A 23,723-nucleotide genomic window follows, 5' to 3' on the forward strand; every position below is an offset into this window, starting at 1 on the left:
TGGTTGTCCTGTATATTTCCTAGAATTAATATGAATCTTGTAGAGAGAGAAAAAATAAAAGCCAGGGGGACTGGAGATTAGAAGTGCCTAACCATAAAAATCTATCCATTTCCCTACTGGGAAGAATAGACAATACATATAGAAGCCAAATTTTTAGATAGATCATATTTATACATAATATTAAACACAGTCCTGAATACAATTTTAAGCTCGTTTGTTTGTTTTTGTGAGACAGACTCTCGCTCTGTCGCCCAGGCTGGAGTGCAGTGGCACAATCTTGGCTGACTGCAACCTCTGCCCCTCGGGTTCAAGCAATTCTCCTTGCCTCAGACTCCCGAGTAGCTGATATTACAGGCGCCTGCCACCACCCCTGGCTAATTTTTGTAGTTTCAGTAGCGATGAGGTTTTGCCATGTTGGCCAGACTGGTCTCGAACTCCTGACCTCAGGTGATCCACCTGCCTCTGCCTCCCAAAGTGCTGGGATTACAGGTATGAGCCACTGCACCATGCCAGCTTTAAATTTAATGGAGCATTAATCAGGTAGTACTTGCCTTTTTCTTTTCTTCTTCCTTTTTCTTTACATTATAGATAACTTGAAAAAGGTCTTTAAGATCAACAACTAATGGTTCAGCCTGCAGCAAGGGAAAGCACTGTTATCAGTATTTTAATTTTAGTATTTTATTTCCTTTGTCTCACATCAGTTATAATTCATACTGGGATTTTTTTTTTAATCTTAAAACTCCTTACTTCCCTCCCCTGGCTTATTTATAGGGGATCACCACCAACCCAATCCTCACCCTTAGGTACATAAAGGACAGCAGGGTTAATAAGTATTTAGACAAAATAAGAGGTATCATGATCATTTTCGAAGTCCTTTAAGGTTTCTGAGAATAATTCACCATTGTTCTGAAATCGATATTCACTTTATAAGAAGGTCCGTTCTCACAATCCTGTGGCACACAGTAGTACATGGCTATCGATGACATTTTTTAAAGATTCCACAGGCCAATAAAAATAGTCATTATCTGAATCATTATTTAGCCCTCCTACATCCAATTATTTCCAGTAAATTTTCTAGTTGAGTGACAGACACTCCAATGTCCAACAGAGGACAAGTCCCTAGGTCTATGGCAAGACTTAGAGCTCACCTGTTGCCCGGTTTTTATGGCAAAAAACTGATGTTGGCCCTCTCCTCCACACACGTAACCAAATGCTCGGTTGTCTGTCACATCACGGGCAATGAAAGAAATCTTATTTACTGGATGTTCATGCTCTATTACCTTTAAAAAGAACATAAAGAGTAATTTATTAAGAAAACCAGAATCTATTTGCAGGCTAGCACACCTAAGCCTCAGACACATATATGAAGACATATATGAAAAGGTTAAACCATTTGGAGAAAGGTTAAAGAACTAAAAAGTTTCTGGTTGAAGGCTAGAGCATTACTCTTGCTAGAAAGGACTTCAAAAGAAAGAAGAATAGAAAACAAAAGTGGGAAGAATGTTCCTTCTGAAAATATTGATACTTTACTCTCCCTGCTTTAAAGACATGATGCCATATAGCAAGGAATGACTGAGGATTAGAAGACCAAGTGAAGAGGAGACATTTAGCCCTTAAGCTAAGTCAAATAGGCCGACTTTCCCAACTCAAACACAAACTTAAATGAACAGCATAACTAAGCTAGAGGAGTGTTCACAGGGATTCATTGACGATGGCTCAGAGTGGCCAAGGAACCATCCTATGTGTTATTGGAACAGTATTCCCAGTATATTCTGCAGGATACCAAATACTGTCACCGAGTATTTCTCAGCCCCACCTAGACAGCCTAATACATAGTAACATAATGTAGTAATAACTACATTATGTTAATGACATAATGACTATGTCATTAACCAGGAATTATAAGGGGTGGGGACTTAATTGGCTTAGCAGTGTCTTTTCTTCTATTTTTCCCTCCTTTCTCTTGATCCTTTTAAGCAGGTAACAAGGTTCAACTCTTCAGGGATATTTGTAGGTGGCAGAGTGTGTCTCGGCTTTTGGTCCTGAATGTCTAAGGCTACTGAAAAATTTTTAATATCTTAGAAAGTTTGAGGAGAGAAAGAAGGATGAGAGAAACATGCCACCTTTCTCTGATGGGCTTGGGAAAATAAGAGTTGAGAGATAAGGGCGACTGATGAAGAGAGTGGTGCCTGAGGACCCCAGCACCAGCAGGCTGAGTGGGGTCCACTAGGGTGCCAGGGCCCTAGGTTTGCATAGTAGATAATGGGCACTCTAGAAAGGGATGAACAGTAACTGGAGGTCTCCCCACAGTATTGTGATGCAAGAGAGTATTTTATAGCAATGGTAATGAGCCACACACATTTTAAAATAAATCACAGAAGGCTTGACATATGATAAATAGCTTTCTGATAAGGCTTAAAAACAAAGCAAAATAAGTAAGACTGTTCATAAGTGATAGAACAACAGGAACCAACAAAAAATAAACAAGGTTACATCTGTGAGGTGAGAAGACAGGGAAAAAATAAATGAAAAAGAGGTAGATGTGTTACGGGTGAGGTTCTAGCTTTAGGTTAGCTGGTAATTTCACATGTAACCAATACATAAAAGTGTCATAAACTAGGGGTTTAAATTAATCTAGTTCTGTATACCGGAGGCCAAAAAAATATAAATATAAAGTTTTACTTTATAAATTATATATATTTATTTATATTTTAATATATATTTAAATATTTATATTGTATAAATTATATATATTTATATTTAATTTCAAAAATATATATATTATAGACATAATGTGTAGCTAAGCCTATTAAGAGACTTAATAGACTTAGATTCACATTTATTATAGAACACAAATTCAAAATAAAGTATCTTGACTTTCACCCCCATTCTGTTTTCTGCCTGTTCCTTCTGAAGATGTAAGTATTTTTTCCCTACAGAACTTTGAGAAAGAAGAAGGGGAGCCGAAATTCAAGCAGCAAATTGTTGGTCAGACTCAGGTGGTCAGAGAGGTATCAGCAAATGTGAATTCTTACCCCAGTTTTCTCATCAATTATTTTTATCCCAGAAAGGGAAATGTTGACCCAGATCCTTTGTTTGTGTTGTCCCTGAGACCGACCAGCTGCCGCCATTCCCTGATGAGGGTGGAAAAGCAAGAGAAGTTGAATTTTTAAAAACATCCTACAATGCTTTTAATATCAAAATTTTCCAAGTCAGTCAGCTTTGTTTTCAAGCTGGTTTGCCATCGATGAAAGAATTTTGCACTTTTCATCAGGGACAGCAGGACGGCACGGAAGACGTTGAACCAGCGCATCCCTTAGTTAGCTGTGCGAACTCAGACAAGTCACTCTAAATCTCTTGGCCTTACAATAGTCATTGGTAAAGATCAACCAGAAGATCTTTAGAGATGTTTCTTCTAGGCCTTGAACTACTGAACAAGTATTATTTATTTAGTCAGTTTCACATAGTGCCATAATACTAAATTTTAAAATTCAAAAAACGGAAAGGCTGACACTACGGAACACCAGTGTCTAAACAGAATTCTAAATTTTATCATAACAATTCCCAGGTCTAAAACAGGATATTCCGTGCTCTCCACATATAGTAAGAGAAACAACGTACACGTTTGCACATAGCTTTTATAGGAATAGAAATAGGAATAGGTTTAGTTCGTCCCAATGTTGAGTTTGCCAGGCATCTAGAATCCTGTTATACTTGATAAAATTAGGTCTCTAGGACATCCCTCCAAATATGCAAACACTCACGGCGTCTCAGAAAATGGGGCACTACTGATGGATAATGTGATTAAAAGGGGTTTTCAAGTAATTGAACATAGGTCAACAAGAGCTTCTAATATAATTCCCTCTCTTGGACTTTCGCTTAACATACAGATAAAGCATTCATTTCCTTTTTACCTTTAGTTTCATCATAGAGTCTTGGCTCATTTTATCCCCTCTTGCGTCTGGCACATCATCAATACCAATCAGCTTGGCCTTATATTTTACACCATCACCTTTGAACCTTGCTAAGAGATATTCGTCTGTCTTTTCAGGGCCTGAGAAAAGAAAGGAATACAGGATAAAGAATGCCAGTTCTAATTATGACCAAATATGCTCTAGACTCTCCAAAATTTAAGTAGTATAAATCCTAATTATACTACAACTGATCATGTATATAATATTCTATCCTGTCGTATTCTTACTTCCCTTGAGCAAAATCATGTTCCACAATCAATTGTGTATGGAGTTGGGGTGGGGAGAAACTAAACTCTTAGAAGTACAAAATTGACAGCATTATGGGAAACTTATGGGAATATGGGAGGTGGGAGTTGGGGACATTGTTCATCATAGCTTTTTTTAAGTCTTTAAAAGAATATAAGGATGATAATATACGTATTTTTAACGTAAGAAAAATAAGGTGCCAAACAATTGACCAACATTTTAAACTATCAATAAGGCAGAAAGGAATTATGCCTAAGTTCTCTTAAAAATTATTAAGATAATTATCCCATCTTTATATTGTCCTTCGCTCCTTTTACAAGGTCTGTGTAGTCCCATTCCCAAAGAGTTCAGTAAAACCAAATGGTAAATAAAAAATAATTAATGATTGCATTATTAACTGAACAAGATGCCTATGAGTATTTCCCGGCTGGACCTAAGTGGGTGTAATCGCAGGTTTCCAGAGATGTCTTATTACAAGTGGGATGAACCAGTCCCTTCTCCCAAAGTACAACTTTCCTATTAGGAGAACTTGAGACTAAGCTGAGGTTGAAGGAAGATAAGAGCCAGCCCTTACTTTATTCTGAATCTCACGTTTCTCCAGGAATAACCACCTTTAGCTCCCTTCCGTGGCTTCAAGAGGATTTCTCCATACCTTTCTTTTTTTCCTTCTTTGAGGGTGCTTTTGGTGCGGCCTGTTGGTCGGGCTGACCGTTGGTGGCACCGGTCTCCACTTCGTTAGACATGGCAAGAAGGTAGGCAGCAAACCCCAGTACCAGTGAACCCTTGGTGACACCAGGCGATCCCCGATGGAGAAGTCTCAAATCAACATAACCTCCCACAGACGCCTGTAGGCAGAATTTAGAGGCATATTGAGATCAGAACACAGCAGACCCAGACTTTATGCCAGAATAGGCTTACAACTAGTGACTTTCTTTTGTAGTTCTTTGGACTCATTTTGTTCCTTCTCCTGCTGTATTAGACTGAAGACTGAAAGCAGGGGAGTGGGTAGGGCCGTTTCCTTTGTAGTTTCCAAAATGGAATATGTGTGCCTATTAGGTTTTTCTTTAAGCACTTGGTATCTGGTAACGTTTAATGATTATCTAGCTAAGCAGTTTTTATTAGAACTTTGGCATAAAATTCAAGTATTAAAGATAGGGATCGAAAACTTGCTAGGTTTTATTGCAAAACAGAAATAAATTGAATGCTGAGCCTGGTGAGATTGCAAATGCCATTTGAGATTGGGCATTATAAATTTCAGTTCTTCACAAAACTGCTTAACTGTAAAGGCGGTGACTAGAGTTATGAACTGTATCTTATTCACATTGATAAATTTGTTTTAAGTATTAGGATTCTGCATATGATCCCCAGGGCTATCCAAGCACTATAAAAGACATCCTTTTTTGCCATTAACACTTATTTGTACCAGGGAAATAATGGATTGAGGGGGTGCCAATTGTGCAACTCATCTAGTACATTTTTATGCGATTATTCAGCATCACCATCCTCCAAACAGTCTGTCCTGTGCTCTCATAACCTCTGCCCTACCCACAATGTATCATAGTAGGAGAAACAGGAAAACGCAGTCATTGTAAACCACACAGAAGTGAGCTAACTTTCCAAAAGGTTCTCTCACTTCCCAGGAGCCAATGTTTCCATATAGCTGTAGAGAGATCTAGAGTGAGTAGATTAACTTTCTACATTAACTGATGACCAAAGGCAAAGAAAAGTCATTCATTGTTTTGTAATCGTTTTAAGACAACATGTGGGCTGGTACACTAACCCCTTCACAACCCAGCCTTCACTAAAAGCCCTCTTCATTCTGTGCCTATACTACCCATTTAAGTGAACATTTTAATTGAAGGACTAAGCCCACCACATGAGAATACCTGTCGTTTGTTAGATACTTAAAGAGTATCTAAATAAAAAGTAAGTCTCAAGTTTTCACTCAATTTAAATTGCACTTAGCTTGTTTACAAATGTCAACATGTTTTCATAGGGGTCAGTACTTAATTTCTCCCACCGTGAGTTTTAAAATAGTCTTCATAATCTGAACAGTCTTTAAATATATACATTCATGCAATCTATGTATGAGTAATGTTATCTGAATTGTTTCATTTGGAGATTTAGTAGTTAATTTTGCTCAAAGACACCTGGCTGGTTGGCAATCAGGGAGACAGTCTGTTTATAGATGAAAGTCTTACACAGTAGAAGACTCAAAGTTATACTTAACTCAGGACTTAGGTGGGAACCAGGCACTACTAACCTTTTACTTGTATTAACTCTAAAAGATTCATAGTAGTCCTGTGAGTATTACTGTATCACAATATTTCATTTTCCAGAGGAAGGCCAAGGCACAGATATATTTTTTTTCTTTTTCCTTTTCCTTTTCTTTTCTTTCTTTTCTTTTTTTTTTTTTTTTTTTTTTTTTTGAGACAAAGTCTCACTCTGTTACCCAGGGTGGAGTACAGTGGCTCCGTTTTGGCTCACTGCAACCTCCACCTCCCGGGTTCAAGTGATTCTCCTGCCTCAGCCTCCTGAGTAGCTGGGATTACAGGTGTGCGGCACTACGCCCGGCTAAGTTTTGTATTTTCAGTAGAGACGGAGTTTCAACCATGTTAGTCAGGCCGGTCTCAAGCTCCTGACCTCGTGATCCACCCAACTCGGCCTCCCAAAGTGAAGGCACAGATATTTTAAACGACATACCTGCTAAGTGATATAACCAGGTTTGTAACCCAGACTGTCTGGCCCCAAACCAGAGCTCCTCAACACTGCAGTGACAAATCTCAGCTGAGAAGCTGTATTCCAGCACAGCTTCACGTAGTCCTCTTGAAATACACACGTCCATTGCATGGTTTACACACAAGTCTATTTGCTTGTCTGTCCATACACTGGACTATAATCTCCTTGAAGGTAGGAGACTCATTTCTCAATGTCTGGGATATAGATGGCATTCGTGTAGATGGTAATGAGGACAGTGGTAGCTATGCACATTTTCTTCCTTGCTTGTTATGTGTATACACTGGTATGTATTACCTGTTTTCTTATCTCTCTATCTTCTCTTTTAATGCAAGTATTTTTGAAGTTAAATGTACAATTTTGTCTTTAGGCAGTGCATTATTCGGATGGGACTGTGACTGAAGTCTAGGAGTGGTTAATGTAGCCCAAAGACACTAACCGCTTTCCAGAAATGAATGTGATGCCTGCTGGATCTTTGCAGCTTCCCAGTTTGGGGAGAAGGTGAGAACATCTTTCTCGGAATGAAAGACAGTTGCACCTTTTTAGATGGAAACATTTGTGTGGCTGTCGGGGGGAAAGTTGAAAGGTGTGGAAGGGTGTATGTGGATGCTGAGTAGCTAGAGGGGTGATCTGTGCCATTTATTAAGTTGTCTCAGCTTCAGAACTACCTCTATCCCTGGTTAGTGAAGCTGGAGCTAGACTGTGCAAACATTCCTGCTTTGCCTGCTTTGCCTGCTGGCTGCATGGTGGCTCTGCCAGTAAGGGGCGCTGGAGGGAAACTGCCAAGCTGGAGAAGGGACACGGACATGTCTGCTTGCTCAACATGGACTTCCTTATGGCTTGAGGCTCCTGGGAGTGTGACTCTAGTAGAGCTTCTTCACCCCAGCAGCAAGAGTTTCTTCCTACAACAGCCCCTGAATCCAGTTTTAACACTTGCAGAACTAGCCTCATCATGCCCATCTTGGAGACACCAGCATTAGTCCTCTGGTGTACTCTCTCCAGGCCAACAGGTCCCAGGTCCTCAGATACAGGGACTCCAGTCCTAGCTGAGCAGTACTCCCTTCTCACAGGCCTCAGTAGCAGCACCATGAGATCCCCTCCTGCAAGCTTTATAAACTTTGACGGTTCCAATGTCTTACCTTTGTCCACTCAGCCCTAAAGGTGGTAGCTGCTTTCTGTAGTTTACTTAACCAGTGATGACTTGGTCTTCTCTTCTTACTCTCTCAGTTTTCTAGCTAACAACTTTATACCTAGTTAACACTTAATATCTGCAGTCATACAACCACGAACAAGCCTGATTTTGGAAGCTAAGCAGGGTCAGGCCTGATTAGTATTTGAATGGGAATTAATGCTTAACATTAAAATCTTTTAAAATAACTGATGTGGACTGAACTCCAGCTGACACAATGGTAAGGCTAATCTGTTTTGATTTTCCAGATCAAAAAACGATTCTTTAAGGATACCCTAAATGTGGCAGATTCAAGTGTTTCATCTGAATATTAATCCTTATATGCTTTTAAAAACCATATTATTTTGGCTTTCAAGGCTATATTTATATACTTCAATATCTACTTTTTACTTCCTAGGCCCAGAACAAGAACTGTAACAATATATTCCAAAAGAGAATACATTCTATTTTCTTCATGGGAGGCCACTGAAGTGTATGTGACTATACCTTCAGGTCTGTCTTGCTTAGTTCAGTATTACGCTGAGTTCATCAATGCATGTGTTGATAGCAGCGGCAAGATGGCCCAGAACTGGGTTAGAATCGCTGGCTGAAAAAGTGATCTGGGCTTAAGAGTTTGTTGCCCATCTTTGAAGCCGGATATGATACTTTACTGCAGGGTATTATTTCTGACATGAAAAGACTTAGCTCATTAAATTTGGCTATTTGTGTTCTAACATGAGTCTATTTTAAAAGAATTTGAGAAGTGCCACAAAGAACTTTGAGGGGTTTGGGGGGAGGGAACGGTGGCATGTGGGTTTAGTCATGAAAGTAATATAAGACATAGCTTAAGACCACATATCAAATCTAGCACTGGCAGACTGGGCCAAATGGAAGCGTTCTAAGGTGAGTGGTGTTACCTTGCTGTAAGTTTTTATAGCAAAAATTTCTCTGTTCAGATACTTAAATATAGCTTTTCATAGCATTGGAGTTGTTTTAAAGGTATTTGTTTTCCTTTGACTATATCCTTTCGCCATTTGGGTATGAGCAATTCCAAGGGACAAGGAAGAAAAACATGAGGAAAAGTTTAATAATATAAATTCCCTGAAGAAAATGGATGTGTATGTTGAGTTGCAATAGCCAAGGGTAAGTCTCATTGTAGGCCATACAATTGAAAATGTATCTATCTTTACTTCCTGAAATGATCAGAAGGTAGACTCTGCCCATAGACCTCAAGACTACAAACCCCTTCACAAAAAAAATGTTCAAGACGTATTGCAAGATTTTAACAAAAGTGTACATCCAGTTATGCACATACCAGAGTGATAATTTACCTTTTTCCCAAGGTTTAAAGAGCAAGTCCCCATCACAGACTTGTCAAATAGGCAAGTTATCATCTAACATGCAGTAGATAGAAGGCAGCTCGCTTATAGACTTAGATCCCTCTGTAGAGAATAATTGGTTTAAACTTAATATTCAATATTCAAATGCATTACATTTGATTACCCTTCCAAACTGGGGCTCTGTTGAAGAAAGTGTCTAGCTTATGTTAAGCAACGAGGTCTGTTTGAAAGCTCTAGGATGGTAATAATCTCTTATAAATGGAAGCAAGCGAGTGTAGCACAAGGAGGAAGTATACAATTTTCTCACTTGTTGGGTGTAGTCTCAGGTCCCTTCAGTTCAAAAAGTGCAAAATTAGTCAGGAAATACACCCAAGGGGTGTTATCACAAGGCAAGGATTACAAATTAAAGCTCAAAAACACATAAAAAGGCTCACAAGCACAGTTCCCCATCTAAAAATAGGTAGTTTGTTATCCTGGTTCTCAGGGACAGGCTGTTTCCTTCATTGGAAGATTGAAAAGAGAGGTAAGATGACACATGTAAAAACAAAGGAGGATCTAAAGTTACCCTATAATCCTGACTCCTTTTTAAGGCCTCAGATAGAACAGAAAGCTGTAAAGGAAACTCTGCTATATTAATAAAATTAGCTTCCATTTAAGTGAAGATCTCTAACTTGGATTTTGGACTTAATACAAATCTCCCTGAAAGAATGCAGAGACTTCCCCCTTCTGTGGTACTAGCATCAGATGACTACGAGAGATTCTGGAGCTTGCAACATCTCTCCTGGTTTCTGAGAAGGCGCTGAGAAATTTATTCTGGAAGACTGCATGAGTCATCTTAGAATGACTATGGACTTTGCAATAATAAAAATCAGCTATTACTTAGTCCTTAGTGATTCATATAAAATGTCTAGTGCTTTCAATCCTTGAATTGCCAGCATGGTGGACAATGATTAGTCTAGGCTTTGTGGGGGTAAAGTTAGCTGACACTTCTTATATATCCTTACCCTTTCTACCAGTAGGAATGTGTTGGCATCAGCAATGGTACTGCTTAATGATTCCAAGGTTTTGAAGCAATATCACAATACAAGTGTCAACCATCCTCCCCTGTGATACCCCAAGCCTACCTTCTCACCCTAATTATACAGAGCAGGCAGGAAAAGTGCTTTGTCAGTCTCAAAATGCTGGTCAAAGGAATAACTTGAGTTAAGGACTTAGTGGTAGCTCCATTGCAGAGATGGTGGGGAATTTATTTTTAACATTAAGAGGAATGGTACAAACACCTAGTATACCAACCATTAAGAACACTTATCCCAAAAGGCCTATGAAACAGAATGTCTCTCTTCTTGTTTTTTTTTTTTTGTTTTTTTTTGAGATGGAGTCTTGCTTTGTTGTCCAGGCTGGAATGCAGTGGCACAATCTTGGCTTACTGCAACCTCTGCCTCCCAGGTTCAAGCCATTCTCCTGCCTCAGCCTCCCGAGTAGTTGCGATTACAGCTACCCGCCACCATGCCCAGCTATTTTTTTGTATTTTTAGTAGAGACAGGGTTTCACCATGTTGGCCAGGCTGGTCTCGAACTCCTGACCTCAGGTGATCCACCTGCCTCAGACTTCAGAGTGCAGGGATTACAGGTGTGAGCCACTGCACCCGGCCGAATGTGTCTCTATTTTATGAATAATGAAATGGACACAGCAACACAAAATCAATCCCTCATAAGTCACTGGGTTCAAAGTGAGCATAGTCTGTGTTTCCTCTTCTCTTACATACACTGTCTCTCTTGCCTTTTCTTGAATCTCACTGATTTTAACCTGTATTTTATAAGCTACTTTCAAAAAGTCATCATCCCGCTGACATTAACATACCATTAATTTTTCAGAACAAGCCACATAAAATAGACACAGGGAAAGGAATTAAGGAGACTCAAGAAGAAAGCAACATGAACTTATTTGTTTAGAATGTCCAGTACTTTGTACTGGACAGAGAATGTGCTTCCTTGTTTCTTTGAACTTTCTGCCTGCCTCAGCTAAAGTGCAGAATTAGGGTGACATGTGAAATATTAACCTCTAAGACAGACCTCGGGGTCCAAGAGGGCAGCAAACAGCCTTCACCACTATCTTCAAAGTGGCCCTTTAAGAATAGGGGTCATTACCAGCGATGCTGTAGCAAAGTTAGACTGTTTCTGACACTTTATGCAAATCCTTCCTCCTTTAACTGCTTGTTTGGATTCTTATGCTTTTAGGAAGGCTCTTCTACTTTGCAAAGACCAAATTGAGCAGACAGGAAGATTTTTACAGCCTGTTTCACTGAGGAATGAGACTATGCTAATGTATACTGAAAAGGAGTCCTTAGAAGATTTTCTTGTAAATGCTGACACTGCTGTAGGGGCCTCACTAACAGAACAAGCCCGAGTCAATGAGCTATACACAAGTTATGCATTTACAGCAAGGAGGCATCGTTGCCTTTAACCTTTGAAAATGATATGGCAGGACTTAGAGGACTTATTAAACCTTGAACCAAGATGCTTTCCCTGTTTTTCGAACCAAGTCAGACCAGAGTTAAGATTCTCTTATACAGTTAATTTTGGGTAAAGGTGGGATAGCATAGCAGCTAATAGCTCAGGCTTGGGAGTCCCACCCACCCAGGATTCATCATTTCCTTGCTCTGTGGCTTGAGGCAATTTATCTAATGTTTATTTCTTCACCTGTAAAATAAGAATATAGTTTGCTGAGCCGTTAGGAAAAAAATCAGAAAGAACTTACGTAGAGACATCTGCACCTGGCTTAGAAAGTGCTTAACAAATGGTAGTTGTATTAGTCTGTTCTCACACTGCTGTTAAAGACATACCTGAGACTGGGTAATTTATAAAGAAAAAGAGGTTTAATGGACTCACAGTTCCACATAGCTGGGGAGGCCTCACAATCATGGTGGCAGACAAGAATGACAGCCAATTGAAAACGGGAAACCCCTTTGAAAACCATCAATCTCATAAGACTTATTCACTACCAAGAGAACAGTATGGGGAAAACTGCCCCCATGATTTAATGACCTCCTACTAGGTCCCTCCCACAATACATGGGAATTATGGGAGCCACAAGTCAAGATGAGATTTGGGTGGAGACAAAGCCGAACCATATCAGTAGCTACTATTAAACCAAAGCTAGGTCACAGAAGCTATGTGCTGTGCAGTCTTGTGCTCTTTCCAACATTGCATTTCCAGAGTAAATGTTTAAACACTTTTAGAACAATAAGAACCTATACTCAAATTACTAATAAGTGGAAACGTGGAATGGTGTGATACTTTATTTATTTATTTATTTATTTTGAGACAGAGTCTTGCTCTTGTTGCCCAGGCTGGAGTGCAGTGGTGCGATCTCAGCTCACTACAACCTCCACCCCCTGGGTTCAAGTGATTCTCCTGCCTCACCCTCCCAAGTAGCTGGGTTTACAGGCATCAGCCACCACGCCTGGCTAATTTTTTGTATTTTCAGTAGAGACAGGGTTTCACTATGTTGACCAGGCTGGTCTTGAACTCCTGACCTCAGGTGATCCACCAGCCTTGGCCTCTCAAAATGTTGGGATTTCAGGCATGACCCACTGCACCCAGTCTAGCACTTTAATTAGTAAAGCCCATGTGGAAAAGTGAGAGGGTTTGCCAATGTAAGAGCCACCTCCTGCCCAGCTCTGCCTTCTGAGCCTACAAAAGTTGGGTTCTGATGGGAACAGACTCTGGGAACAAAATCTACTCTAAGTTACCCGGAGAGCCCTGTTCCAATGAATCCTGAGTCAAAATTCATACCTACATCATTATCACGGACAGTTTAGGAGATCTGCTTCACATCATCTGGGAAAATTTTACTGTGGAGCTCTTAAAACATGATATTCATATCATACCCAGATAAATTAGATCACAGCCTCTGGGCACAGAGTCCCAGGTATCAATATATTTTAAAGATTCCTAGATCATTCCAATGTACTGACCTATGTGAGGTCCAACAGTCTATTTTAACAGCCCTTTGTCTGCTTAAAGAAATACCAAGTGCATTAGACTTGAGCTGGAAGAAAACTAGGGAATAATTTGGCCACATCATCTTATTATAACGATTAGAAAGCGGAGGGCAAGAAAGAGAGTTTGACTTGTCTAATTGTGAAACAGCTGGAGGGGACAAAGCTGGCACCAGGAAAGATCTAGCATGAGACTCTAATGCCTTATTCCTAGAGATTACATGTGTCTGTTTTTAAAAACCATTTTTTAAAAACAGGATGTACAAAGCCCATTGCATGGGGACTGAACCAAGAATGCCTTCCATTTAGTAGATATACCAAGCAAAAGAACAAGAAGATAGCTTAGCAGGGTAATTTGAACATGGTATTTAATAGATGTTTTCTAAATCAAAATAGAAAAAGGATTTTACATGGACTAATTATACATTGTCACTAGATTCCTTTTTGCCTAGGTAGCAAGAGCTACTTAGTCAAACTGCCTCATTAATACTGATTTGGATGTTTTGCCTAGGTCTGAGACTTGCAGATCAAAGCATTTAAATTTATTTCAGTACATTCTCTACTATTCAGTGCTTGGCCTTTAAGTTAGTTTTTTCTATTTTTGTTTGTTTGTTTGTTTGTTTTTTGAGCATGATAGGAAGTCTAAGCTCTTGAATTGGCAACTTTCAATACTCTGGACTCATAACTCGTCCTAATTTTGTACCCGCCCCCCATTTTGTTTTTTTAAATAACTTGTTATTAGGAATGTATCTTATTGGAGCATAAGAAACAGTCCTCACCATAAAGAAAGTTTAGGAGAGTTTAAACTTTAAAGAAGCTTCATGCATCCAAATAGGGGTACATTCTTTGTTTTTTGTTTTTTGAGACAGAGTCCTGCTCTGTCGCCCAGGCTGGAGTGCAGTGGCGTGATCTCAGCTCACTGCAACCTCCACCTCCCGGGTTCAAGTGATTCTCCTGCCTCAACTTCCTGAGTAGCTGGGACTACAGGGGCCCGCCACTAGGCCCAGCTAATTTTTGCATTTTTAGTAGAGACAGGGTCTCACTATGTTGGTCAGGCTGGTCTCGAACTCCTAGCCTCAGGCAATCCACCCGCCTCAGCCTCCCAAAGTGCTGGGATTACAGGCATGAGCCACCGTGCCTGGCCTTTAGACTGGGCAGTGCCGCCCAATTCACTGCAAGTGTCTGAAAGTGTTCATAAGTTGAACAGAAGTATTAAGGTTATGATCAGTTTTGCAATTGTATTTTTGCTTTGTTGTTTCAGCACAAGGGCTATTAGTTTGAGTGCTTAACTGCACTAGAGTTGGAAAAAATAGGAAGTGTAGTCTTCACAGTGAGAACATGTTCTGGCCTCTCGGCAAAGCTGGCTGTAAGTTAATATGCTTGTATGAACACAGACATGCAGAGATGATTGATTCTAGAATCCCTCTTTACACTTATTCAGGTTCTAAGAAAGATAGCAGTGTCAGAATGTCCTTTTGGTCTTTTGATCATGTGGAATTTTTGTGAATATGGACATATGAGGCTTGAGCTTGAATTAATTGGCATTAGAGAGTATATACCCATTTCAGCTTTAATGTCCCATTTCAGCTTTAATGTGGGAGAAGAAACATATTCCACTCCAGTTCTCAAGTATAACCTCCTCTGGCTTAAATTAAACAGAACAGGAATCCAACTTTCTCCTTTAACTCACTTCTACAAAGGGAAGGAAGTGACATTGAAACTTTAGGGAAACTACAGAGGTTAAAAATCACACTTCTGTCATTGTCTTACATTGCTGGCACTGAATCATTTGGGCTGTCATCTGCTTTACATCAGGGACCATTTGGTATGTGAGCTTCGTATATCTCAAGCGAGCTAGGTAGGACAATGTTGTGGGCACAACTTGACATGGAAATGGGGAATTATGGTCTAGTGCACAGCATGCTGCAGCATAGCTTTTGCAGAGTTCTGTATTTGGAGGCTGCTAGTCACCGATGCCCCTGCATAATTCTTTCATTATATGGTATGTCTTTCCTTATATGCTGTTCTCCCTTTTGTACTTGTCCCTGGGAAGTGATGTAGAGAAGAGAGATTGACAAGGTAATGACTATATCCTTGAGCCCAGAGTTGTGATATTAAATGTCATCTCGAATGAATGAAATATAATGTCCTACTTTACCATCAAATGATACAAAATAAAGTCCTTCAAAATTCAAATTTTAAAACTGGTTTATTCTATTGACCCATTCCAGTTGCCTATGAACACTTTAGCTTTCTAAAATCTTCTTCCAAAAGTGCTTTCTTGGTATATGTTCTGATTGATATCACTTCAAAACTAGAAATACCAAGCCCTCCTGCTCTTGGGGTCTCCTATGAGGAGGAGACCCCCTCTGGCTGCTTCTCTTTCTACTTAGAGAAATATCAAGTCACCTATGGAAGGAGCCATGAGTGATTCCCATTACTTCTGATGAAAAGCTATCATGAAACCATTGTTCTGGGAAAAAGGATAATATGGCATTATTAGGGGGTTGGAGGAGTTTGGCAAAGGCTACTCTTTCCCATATACTTCAGGCTTTAGAACTCAAAGGTATCTGGGAACTTGGTGAACAAGTCTGTAGAGTAGGCTAAGGTGCTTCTGGGAAATGGTTAATGGGCTGAAGTGGTCTGACACAGTGGGGAGGGCCCAAGGGAAGAATCCCCACAACAGGAAGGTGGGTAGTCTTAACTAAAGACCTGGGACAAGGTGTCCAATCTGACCCAGCCAAGCAGACCCGGGCAGCATGGGCATGCCTTGGTACAGTGGCTGGTGGGTGGCATGCATTATCACACTGAAAGAGCTGTGTGACCAGAGGGCCTGTAGGGACATGGCGGAACTCTACTGAGCACTTCCCATACCTGGAGATGCTACTGCAGGACCAGAGATGGTCACACCTACCCCGGTCGCCAGAGCACTTTCTTCAGTGGCTAAAACCCACCAGGTTTTGGTGGTAGCCCAGTCACTTGCACTAGGTGACTGTGTTGAGGCTGAAGACATCACACCGTGGTGACCACAGCAGGAGGGCACCCTCATAGGAGACCCCAAGAGCAGGAGGGCTTGGTATTTCTAGTTTTGAAGTGATATCAATCAGAACATATACCAAGAAAGCACTTTTGGAAGAAGATTTTAGAAAGCTAAAGTGTTCATAGGCAACTGGAATGGGTCAATAGAATAAACCAGTTTTAAAATCTGAATTTTGAAGAACTTTATTTTGTATCATTTGATGGTAAAGTAGGACATTATATTTCATTCTGCTTCCCTCCCACCCTAAATCCAAGGGCACAGAATATTCTAAAGAACGAATAACTTACATGAAAAATATTAGAGTTTTAATGTTAAAAAAAAATACTACTGACATAGAAACCTCTAGAATTTTTCTATTGCAGTGTCTTTGGGGCAGTGACTTGACAGAAAGCACTCTGGAACTGATACAAAACACAGTAAATGCGTGAGTTTTACTTTAAATTTGGCACCTAAATATACAATGTATTATGCTTGATCCTGGCAGGAAAAGGTAGTCAAAAAGTTAAGACTCAGAGGCAACACACTCACATCATTCATAGCTTTTACTACAATCCTCCCTCATCATACACTTACCCAAACTAACCCAGCAAATGTTTTACTGTTTTCATGTCTGTCCTTTCTAAGCTAGGTTAGATATTTCTACCAAAGATAACTTCTTTTCGTATTTCTGTGCTAGGTTTTTTGTTTGGTTGGTTGGTTTGTTGAGTCTCGCTCTGTCGCCCAGGCTGGAGTGCAGTGGCGGGATCTCAGCTCACTGCAACCTCCGCCTCCCAGGTTCAAGCGATTTTCCTGCCTCAGCCTCCTGAGAAGCTGGGACTACAGGTGCTAATTTTTGTATTTTTAGTAGAGACAGGGTTTCACCATTTTGGCCAGGCTGGTCTCAAACTCCTGCCTCAGCCTCCCAAAGTGCTGGGATTACAGGTGTGAGCCACCATGCCTGGCCCACCATGCCAGTTTTAAAATGAATGATACAAATAATCTTGGCAGTTTGTTTCCTAGAATATACAACATTAAAGTTGTGCATTCTCATCCCCGTATGAAATCATCCTGAATTCAGTCAACATAGATGTGCAGCATACCTCACTTGTGGACTTCAAGGTACAATCATTTCTTCATCCACGTCCCTCTGTGAATTCACCTATGATGCATATGCATATAAATCCTCATTGTTAAACACTTCCCACTTTCTATTCAAGTGCCATGACAGTAGTCAGCTTGAAAGTCTATGCTGATGTTAGAAGAGTTTGTAAAAAGCATGTTATTTAGAAGCATCTGTGCTATCAACATTAAGCTATAAATGAAGGGCCACATACACTAGTACAATTATTTTATGATACATACCACACCAGGGCACTTTAAAACAAGTAGGTAATCTTAAACTTCTCCACTTCCAAAAACCAGTGCAAGAAATACTGCCTGATATTTGGTTTCTTCTTTAATAGCCTGGCTAAATTATATAAAATCCCAATGTGGTTTCCCTTTCCAGGCAAAGCCCCACATTTATATAATCCTCAAAGCCATTGCTTGAGTGTTGCTGTACCCTTTCTGCAACTCATGTTTCAAGGATACGCTGTTTAAAGAGTTTGAAGGAAGAAGAATCCAGCTGCCTTGTAAATCTGCACAGAGAAAACTAGGGCGTACATAGTGACTGTATATGGACAGTGGAACTTATTTTTTGTTGCATAGAGAGCAAAACCATGAAAACACTTCTTACAGTTATGCTGACTCAAAACAAGATCAGTTTAGCTTATCTAATTCTAATATGTTGTCTCGAGGTTCCAGGTGGCATGCCCTTTGTTTTGATGTTCAACCTACCTGTAGAGTTGGCATTAACCTTCCATGAGAGACTTGCCACTGGGTCACATTTCCACATCTGGTATGATCTATTCGAGTTGGGGAAGACATCCACAACCAACATGGCAGTTAGGCTTCATCTCCAGGAATACTGGTGGCCTTGCTAATCCCAGTGGCTATGAATAGCTATGTTTGTTTTGATTTGAAACTGCTTACTGTTTACTGTCATCTGGTGTGCTCAAAATATTATCATTTAAAAAACGGTTCTTCCATGATTTAGTTAATTTCCTTTAGACAAGACGTGGTTGCTTTCAAATTAGATGAAGGAAAAAGGAGTCATTTAAAAATAAAAAGTGGGCCGGGCGCGGTGGCTCAAGCCTGTAATCCCAGCACTTTGGGAGGCCGAGACAGGCGGATCACGAGGTCAGGAGTTCGAGACCATCCTGGCTAACACGGTGAAACCCCGTCTCTACTAAAAAATACAAAAAACTAGCCGGGCGAGGTGGCGGGCGCCTGTAGTCCCGGCTACTTGGGAGGCTGAGGCAGGAGAATGGCGTAAAAACCCGGGAGGCAGAGCTTGCAGTGAGCTGAGATCCGGCCACTGCACTCCAGCCTGGGCGACACAGCGAGACTCCGTCTCAAAAAAAATAAAAATAAAATAAAATAAAAAGTGACTTGGTATTTATTTGTCAAATTTCCGGTTTACAGAGAACCGGCAACCTGACAACCAGCCATCTCTCCTCTTGATACCAGTGTTCAAGCAGGCTGAAGGTCAGAATCTTGGCAGTTTGCTTCCTAGAATGTGCAACATTAGACTGTGCTTCCTAAAAGGCCAGGAGAGCTCTTCTACAAGTAAGAATATATTCTTCATTTACTTATTTCTTGGTTACTGGGCAAATTAGATAGGTTAATGGATAAGAAACCCCTGGGTAATTTTAGGTTTTTGTATACAAGGGAGAGAGGTGAATCTGTCAAATTGGTGTCTTGCTTTTTGTGATCATATAGTAATACCACATGAGTTGAATTCCAGATCCAAAAGAAGGTCTCCCAATGGTTAGCCTACCTGCTTGAAATTGTGCTTATGATTATTCAAAAAAAAAAAAAAAATTCTAAAAAGCTGCTGCAGATTGAGTACAAGATGAACAAAACTGGCAGAAATGCACAAGTATTCTTGAGCTAAAGTTCACATCTGTCATTATTCTCTCATCTGTTGGGAAATAGTATTGGAACAAATACGTTTTGTGGGAATAAATAAATGCACTTTTAAACTGAGGGATGTGAAAATTCCAAATGACAGTATTCTAGTTTCTGCTGAATTAAACAGATTAGCTGTTGCACAATTGGAGCAATTACACTGAACAACAAAGTGTTCTAATGTATTGAAATATCTGTATACAGTTCAGCAACTACAGAAATAGATGAGCATAGAAAGGTTCAATTATTAATACAATAAAACACCTACCACTAAATATCAGAATTTTGCTTATAAAGTCTGTGAGACAGGTTTTGTTTCATAACTTCTTTATATAAATCCAAGTTTACATACCTAAAATCACACCTGTTAGTTTCATGTAAGTAATCACCATTGATTGGTCTATGCTTTCACAAACATGGCTAGACATCTATCTTTGGGATCAGGAAGCACACTCAGCAAGTTTGGAAGCATAATTCAAGGAACCTTGTATCTAGTAGAGATTTCAGAAAAGAACCACTCCTTGGTGACCCCAACCATTAAACATTGTTCCTAATCCAGAGAAGACCTCAAGAATTCAATTTCTATACGACTTTTGACAAGTCATTTAAATGACCTCTACAGATGAGATTAAAATGAATGATAGTGTTTCGGAGAACTAAGACATCTTAAGAATGAACATATATTAAATAGCTCACACATCTTCTTTCTTGGTTGTAATAGTCCAAGAACACAAGGACAGATCTCAAGTTTCACCTTAATCTATACAGATTTCAGAAAGTTTATTCTAGGATTTATAGAGGGACTTTGAAGATTTTCTAATGTGTATACTCCACTGGATTGTTTTCTTTAGTCATCTCTTTTAGTCATCTCTAATTAATTCAGGGCTAGGGATGGGGAAAAAATAAACTTTGTATGAGTTGCATAAAAATAAGATATCCTGGAAAAGCTACCTGGTTATGTCATTAGGCAACAGCTTCAAAGGCTCAAGTCTCGACTACTCCATTTACATTTTTTAAGATAAGCTCTTGAGATGGTATTAACCATTTTGGTATTAACAAATTTTGAGGATCGTAGAAAAATCTAGTTTTCTTCCCCCAAGGCAACATCGTATTCTTCTTACTTTTGATCTAGACATAATCTGTAAGATTGAAGTAATTAGTATCTTAACTTTATATTAATATGAAGTAATAGCCCATGCACGATGTTCGTTTCTTATAAACCTTATACTACTGGCCTGATAAACAACTCTGCTGGGATATTTTAAAAGGCAATGCATTAATTAAACAAATCTTCAAATCATAGGGCACCAAATACACTGCTACTTCCCTAAGGGCTTAACTTATTTGACACGAAAAATTTATATACTAGGACAATTTAGGTTTTCTGGTTTTCTAAGCTATGAAGACTCATTTATCAGATCTGTGTGTGTATCTTTTAATATGTGTTATTCAGAATCATCTCCAGCTGTAGATAGTTTTACAGTGCATCTAGTCGTGGCCAACTCTCTACTCCTTCTGTGTTAAATGAGTTTGGTTTATGTTAATGGTGAGATTACTATCTAACTATCCTGCTTAAAAAAAAAAATGAACTATATTGTTTTCTAGTTTGCAGAGTATTGACTAGAAATTGTATTATTTTTCCTTTTCACTAAAATTTATCATTTACAAACCTGCCTCGCCCTCAGTGTCACACATACCTCATTGAAGGTGCAGGTTTGACTTTATGGCAAAAGGTTGGTTTAAAAATCTGACTTACCACTGGGAGACTTTCCCAGAGTAAGCAGATGAGATGAAGGTTCTTTCTCCAGGCCTGTTGAATACACGCCAGTCTTTAAGATAACTAATCATGGGGGTACCACTCTGGTTTCTAGTTCTAGCATGAGGTGAACTAATAGGAACGGTTCTTTATCAAATGACACTTAGCTAGTGTCAGCAGAGACCTCTTGGCCCTTTATGAAATATTCATATTTATATTGAACTAAAAAAAGGTTTCTGGTTAGTCTACCCGGGAATGTCAACATCAATGAGTCATAATAAAGGAAGTTTGCTTGGTTCATAAAAAATGTAATACTTAAGCAAGATGTTTCATTAGCTTTTATTTTCTTCCAGAGCATTTCTCTGAACCACTAATGACCTGTTGCAAAACTCTGTACCTATTAGCAATTGCCATTTTAATACTTAAGGGAAATGTGGGATGGACACAAGTGATTAGCTGGGGGCTCCATTTGTAGCCTCTCTGTATGATTCTTATTATGGTCATTAAATAAAAGTAACTTGATTTGGTCCTTGAAGTCTTAGAGGATCCACTTGATGGTAGCATCTGCTATTTTCTAGTCCTCCTATGCAGGCATTTTTAGCATCAGAGAATGCAATTAGATCATTTGTTTCCTTAGCTGAACTCTATAGCCCTATGCAAAGACAAGTCTTCTTTGAAAGCCACTATTAAGTTCCTAATCCAATCTTTATTAAAAAGACTCAATATTACAGACAAGCAAGTTAAGACAAATCCTCCAAAAGTAATGACCAAGCCCTTCCACACTCCACAGAAACCTTTTAGTATAGCAAACTGTGAAATTAGAAAAATATTTATAGTTGCAGTGTTTTTTTTTTAACTAGCAATGTTCCTTAATTAACATACTACAGAAGCATATAAACAATTAGTTCCACCAAGTAAAACAGTGAAAGAAACAACACCACCAAGTTTGCATAGTTCCTCTAAAATAAGCAAAGTTCTGCTTTTAGAGTTAATTGTCAGAGGTGAGATGTGAATAAAGTTCCCTTCTCCGAGTCTGTCATTCGCTGTCAGAGCTGAGGCGGTTTCCTACCCTAAATGCTATTTTATATTTGCACCTGGGTCCAAAACATTCTCTTAAGGGGAAAAAAAACAAATATCTTTTGACTCTTAAGAGTATGTCATTTCCCTTATATTGTGCATGGCCAGAGAGATGACGCAAATGGTAGGCCACTAGCTACCCTAGATTTTGCTGTGAAGCCATGATTATGCAGTGACTGCCTGCAGACACTGACAGTCTTTTTTCTTGTTGTTGTTTAGAGCACATGGGGGTCTGGTGATTGATCCCAACTCAAAGCCATTACAATTTAGACTGGAAACCAAGTTTACCCCTGAATTCCAGTGATCTTTAATAGCAAGTTAATTCATGTAATCAAAACTGCATCCCTACTAAGTGCCAGGCATTCTTCTAGAGCTTGGGATATACCAATGAGCAAAATAAAGATCTGTTCCCTTATAGGGTTTACTATCTAACAGGGAGCAAAACATAAGTGGAGTATAGACTTTCAGAAGATGAAAAATGCTCTGGGGAAAAAGGAGAGTAGAGGAAAGTAGATTTGGGAATCCAGGACTGAGAATGTCCTGGACATGTTCCTTAGAAACACAGAATATGGGCCGGGCGCGGTGGCTCAAGCCTGTAATCCCAGCACTTTGGGAGGCCGAAACGGGTGGATCGCGAGGTCAGGAGATCGAGACCATCCTGGCTAACACGGTGAAACCCCGTCTCTACTAAAAAATACAAAAAACTAGCCGGGTGAGGTGGCGGGCGCCTGTAGTCCCAGCTACTCGGGAGGCTGAGGCAGGAGAATGGCTTGAACCCGGGAGGCGGAGCTTGCAGTGAGTTGAGATCCGGCCACTGCACTCCAGCCTGGGCCACAGAGCGAGACTCCGTCTCAAAAAAACAAAACAAAACAAAACAAAAAGAACAAAACACACACACACACAGAATATTAGATTTTTAAAAGTTAAATTTACTGAATGTTTATCATATACCAGATGTGATGCTAAGACATTCTCATTTAATCCTGGACATTACCATCCCTATTTGACAGGAGAGGAGGCTGAAGCGCAGGAGTGGAGCAACAATCTGCAAGTCACACAAGCCTGATACATATGCTTTAATGTCTTTGCTTTACAACAAAAGAGATAATTAAGTTAGTTCTTCAAAGACTGGGGCAACGTGCACTTTCGGGAAAGACGAACTTTCGGGAAAGACGAACTAATAGCAATGAGTAAAAGATATTCATGTCTGCTTGGCTATATAGGGCCTGTGGATTATACCAGGGGAAAGGTGAAAAGGTAGGTCAAGCTGGATCAGGGTGGCGGGTAGCACTCTGTTTTGTCTGGATGGGACTGGGAGGACTTTCAGGTTTTGAGTGATGGTGTGGAGGTTGGGGTGGTGACAAATCCGAGTACAGGGACACAGCATCAAAGAGTCAG

General features: G+C 39.8%; 1 protein-coding gene across 19 annotated transcripts in view; it reads right to left on the minus strand.

Annotated features, from left to right (window-relative positions):
• The window catches only part of DAB2 (DAB adaptor protein 2), an 82,849-nt gene that overhangs the window by 24,413 nt on the left and 34,713 nt on the right, over positions 1-23,723 (minus strand). For all 19 annotated transcript variants that reach the window (XM_073993352.1, XM_065546192.1, XM_073993355.1 and 16 more), the window contains exons 2-6: positions 4,873-5,065; positions 3,915-4,054; positions 3,036-3,134; positions 1,149-1,280; positions 552-632 (exon numbers count right to left, since the gene is read on the minus strand). In XM_073993352.1, the coding sequence (XP_073849453.1) occupies positions 552-632; positions 1,149-1,280; positions 3,036-3,134; positions 3,915-4,054; positions 4,873-4,963 (543 nt within the window). In that variant the 5' untranslated portion in view covers positions 4,964-5,065. The remainder of the gene's footprint in view (positions 1-551; positions 633-1,148; positions 1,281-3,035; positions 3,135-3,914; positions 4,055-4,872; positions 5,066-23,723) is intronic.

This window comes from Macaca fascicularis, chromosome 6, assembly GCF_037993035.2.
Source record: "Macaca fascicularis isolate 582-1 chromosome 6, T2T-MFA8v1.1".
Classification (NCBI taxonomy): domain Eukaryota; kingdom Metazoa; phylum Chordata; class Mammalia; order Primates; family Cercopithecidae; genus Macaca; species Macaca fascicularis.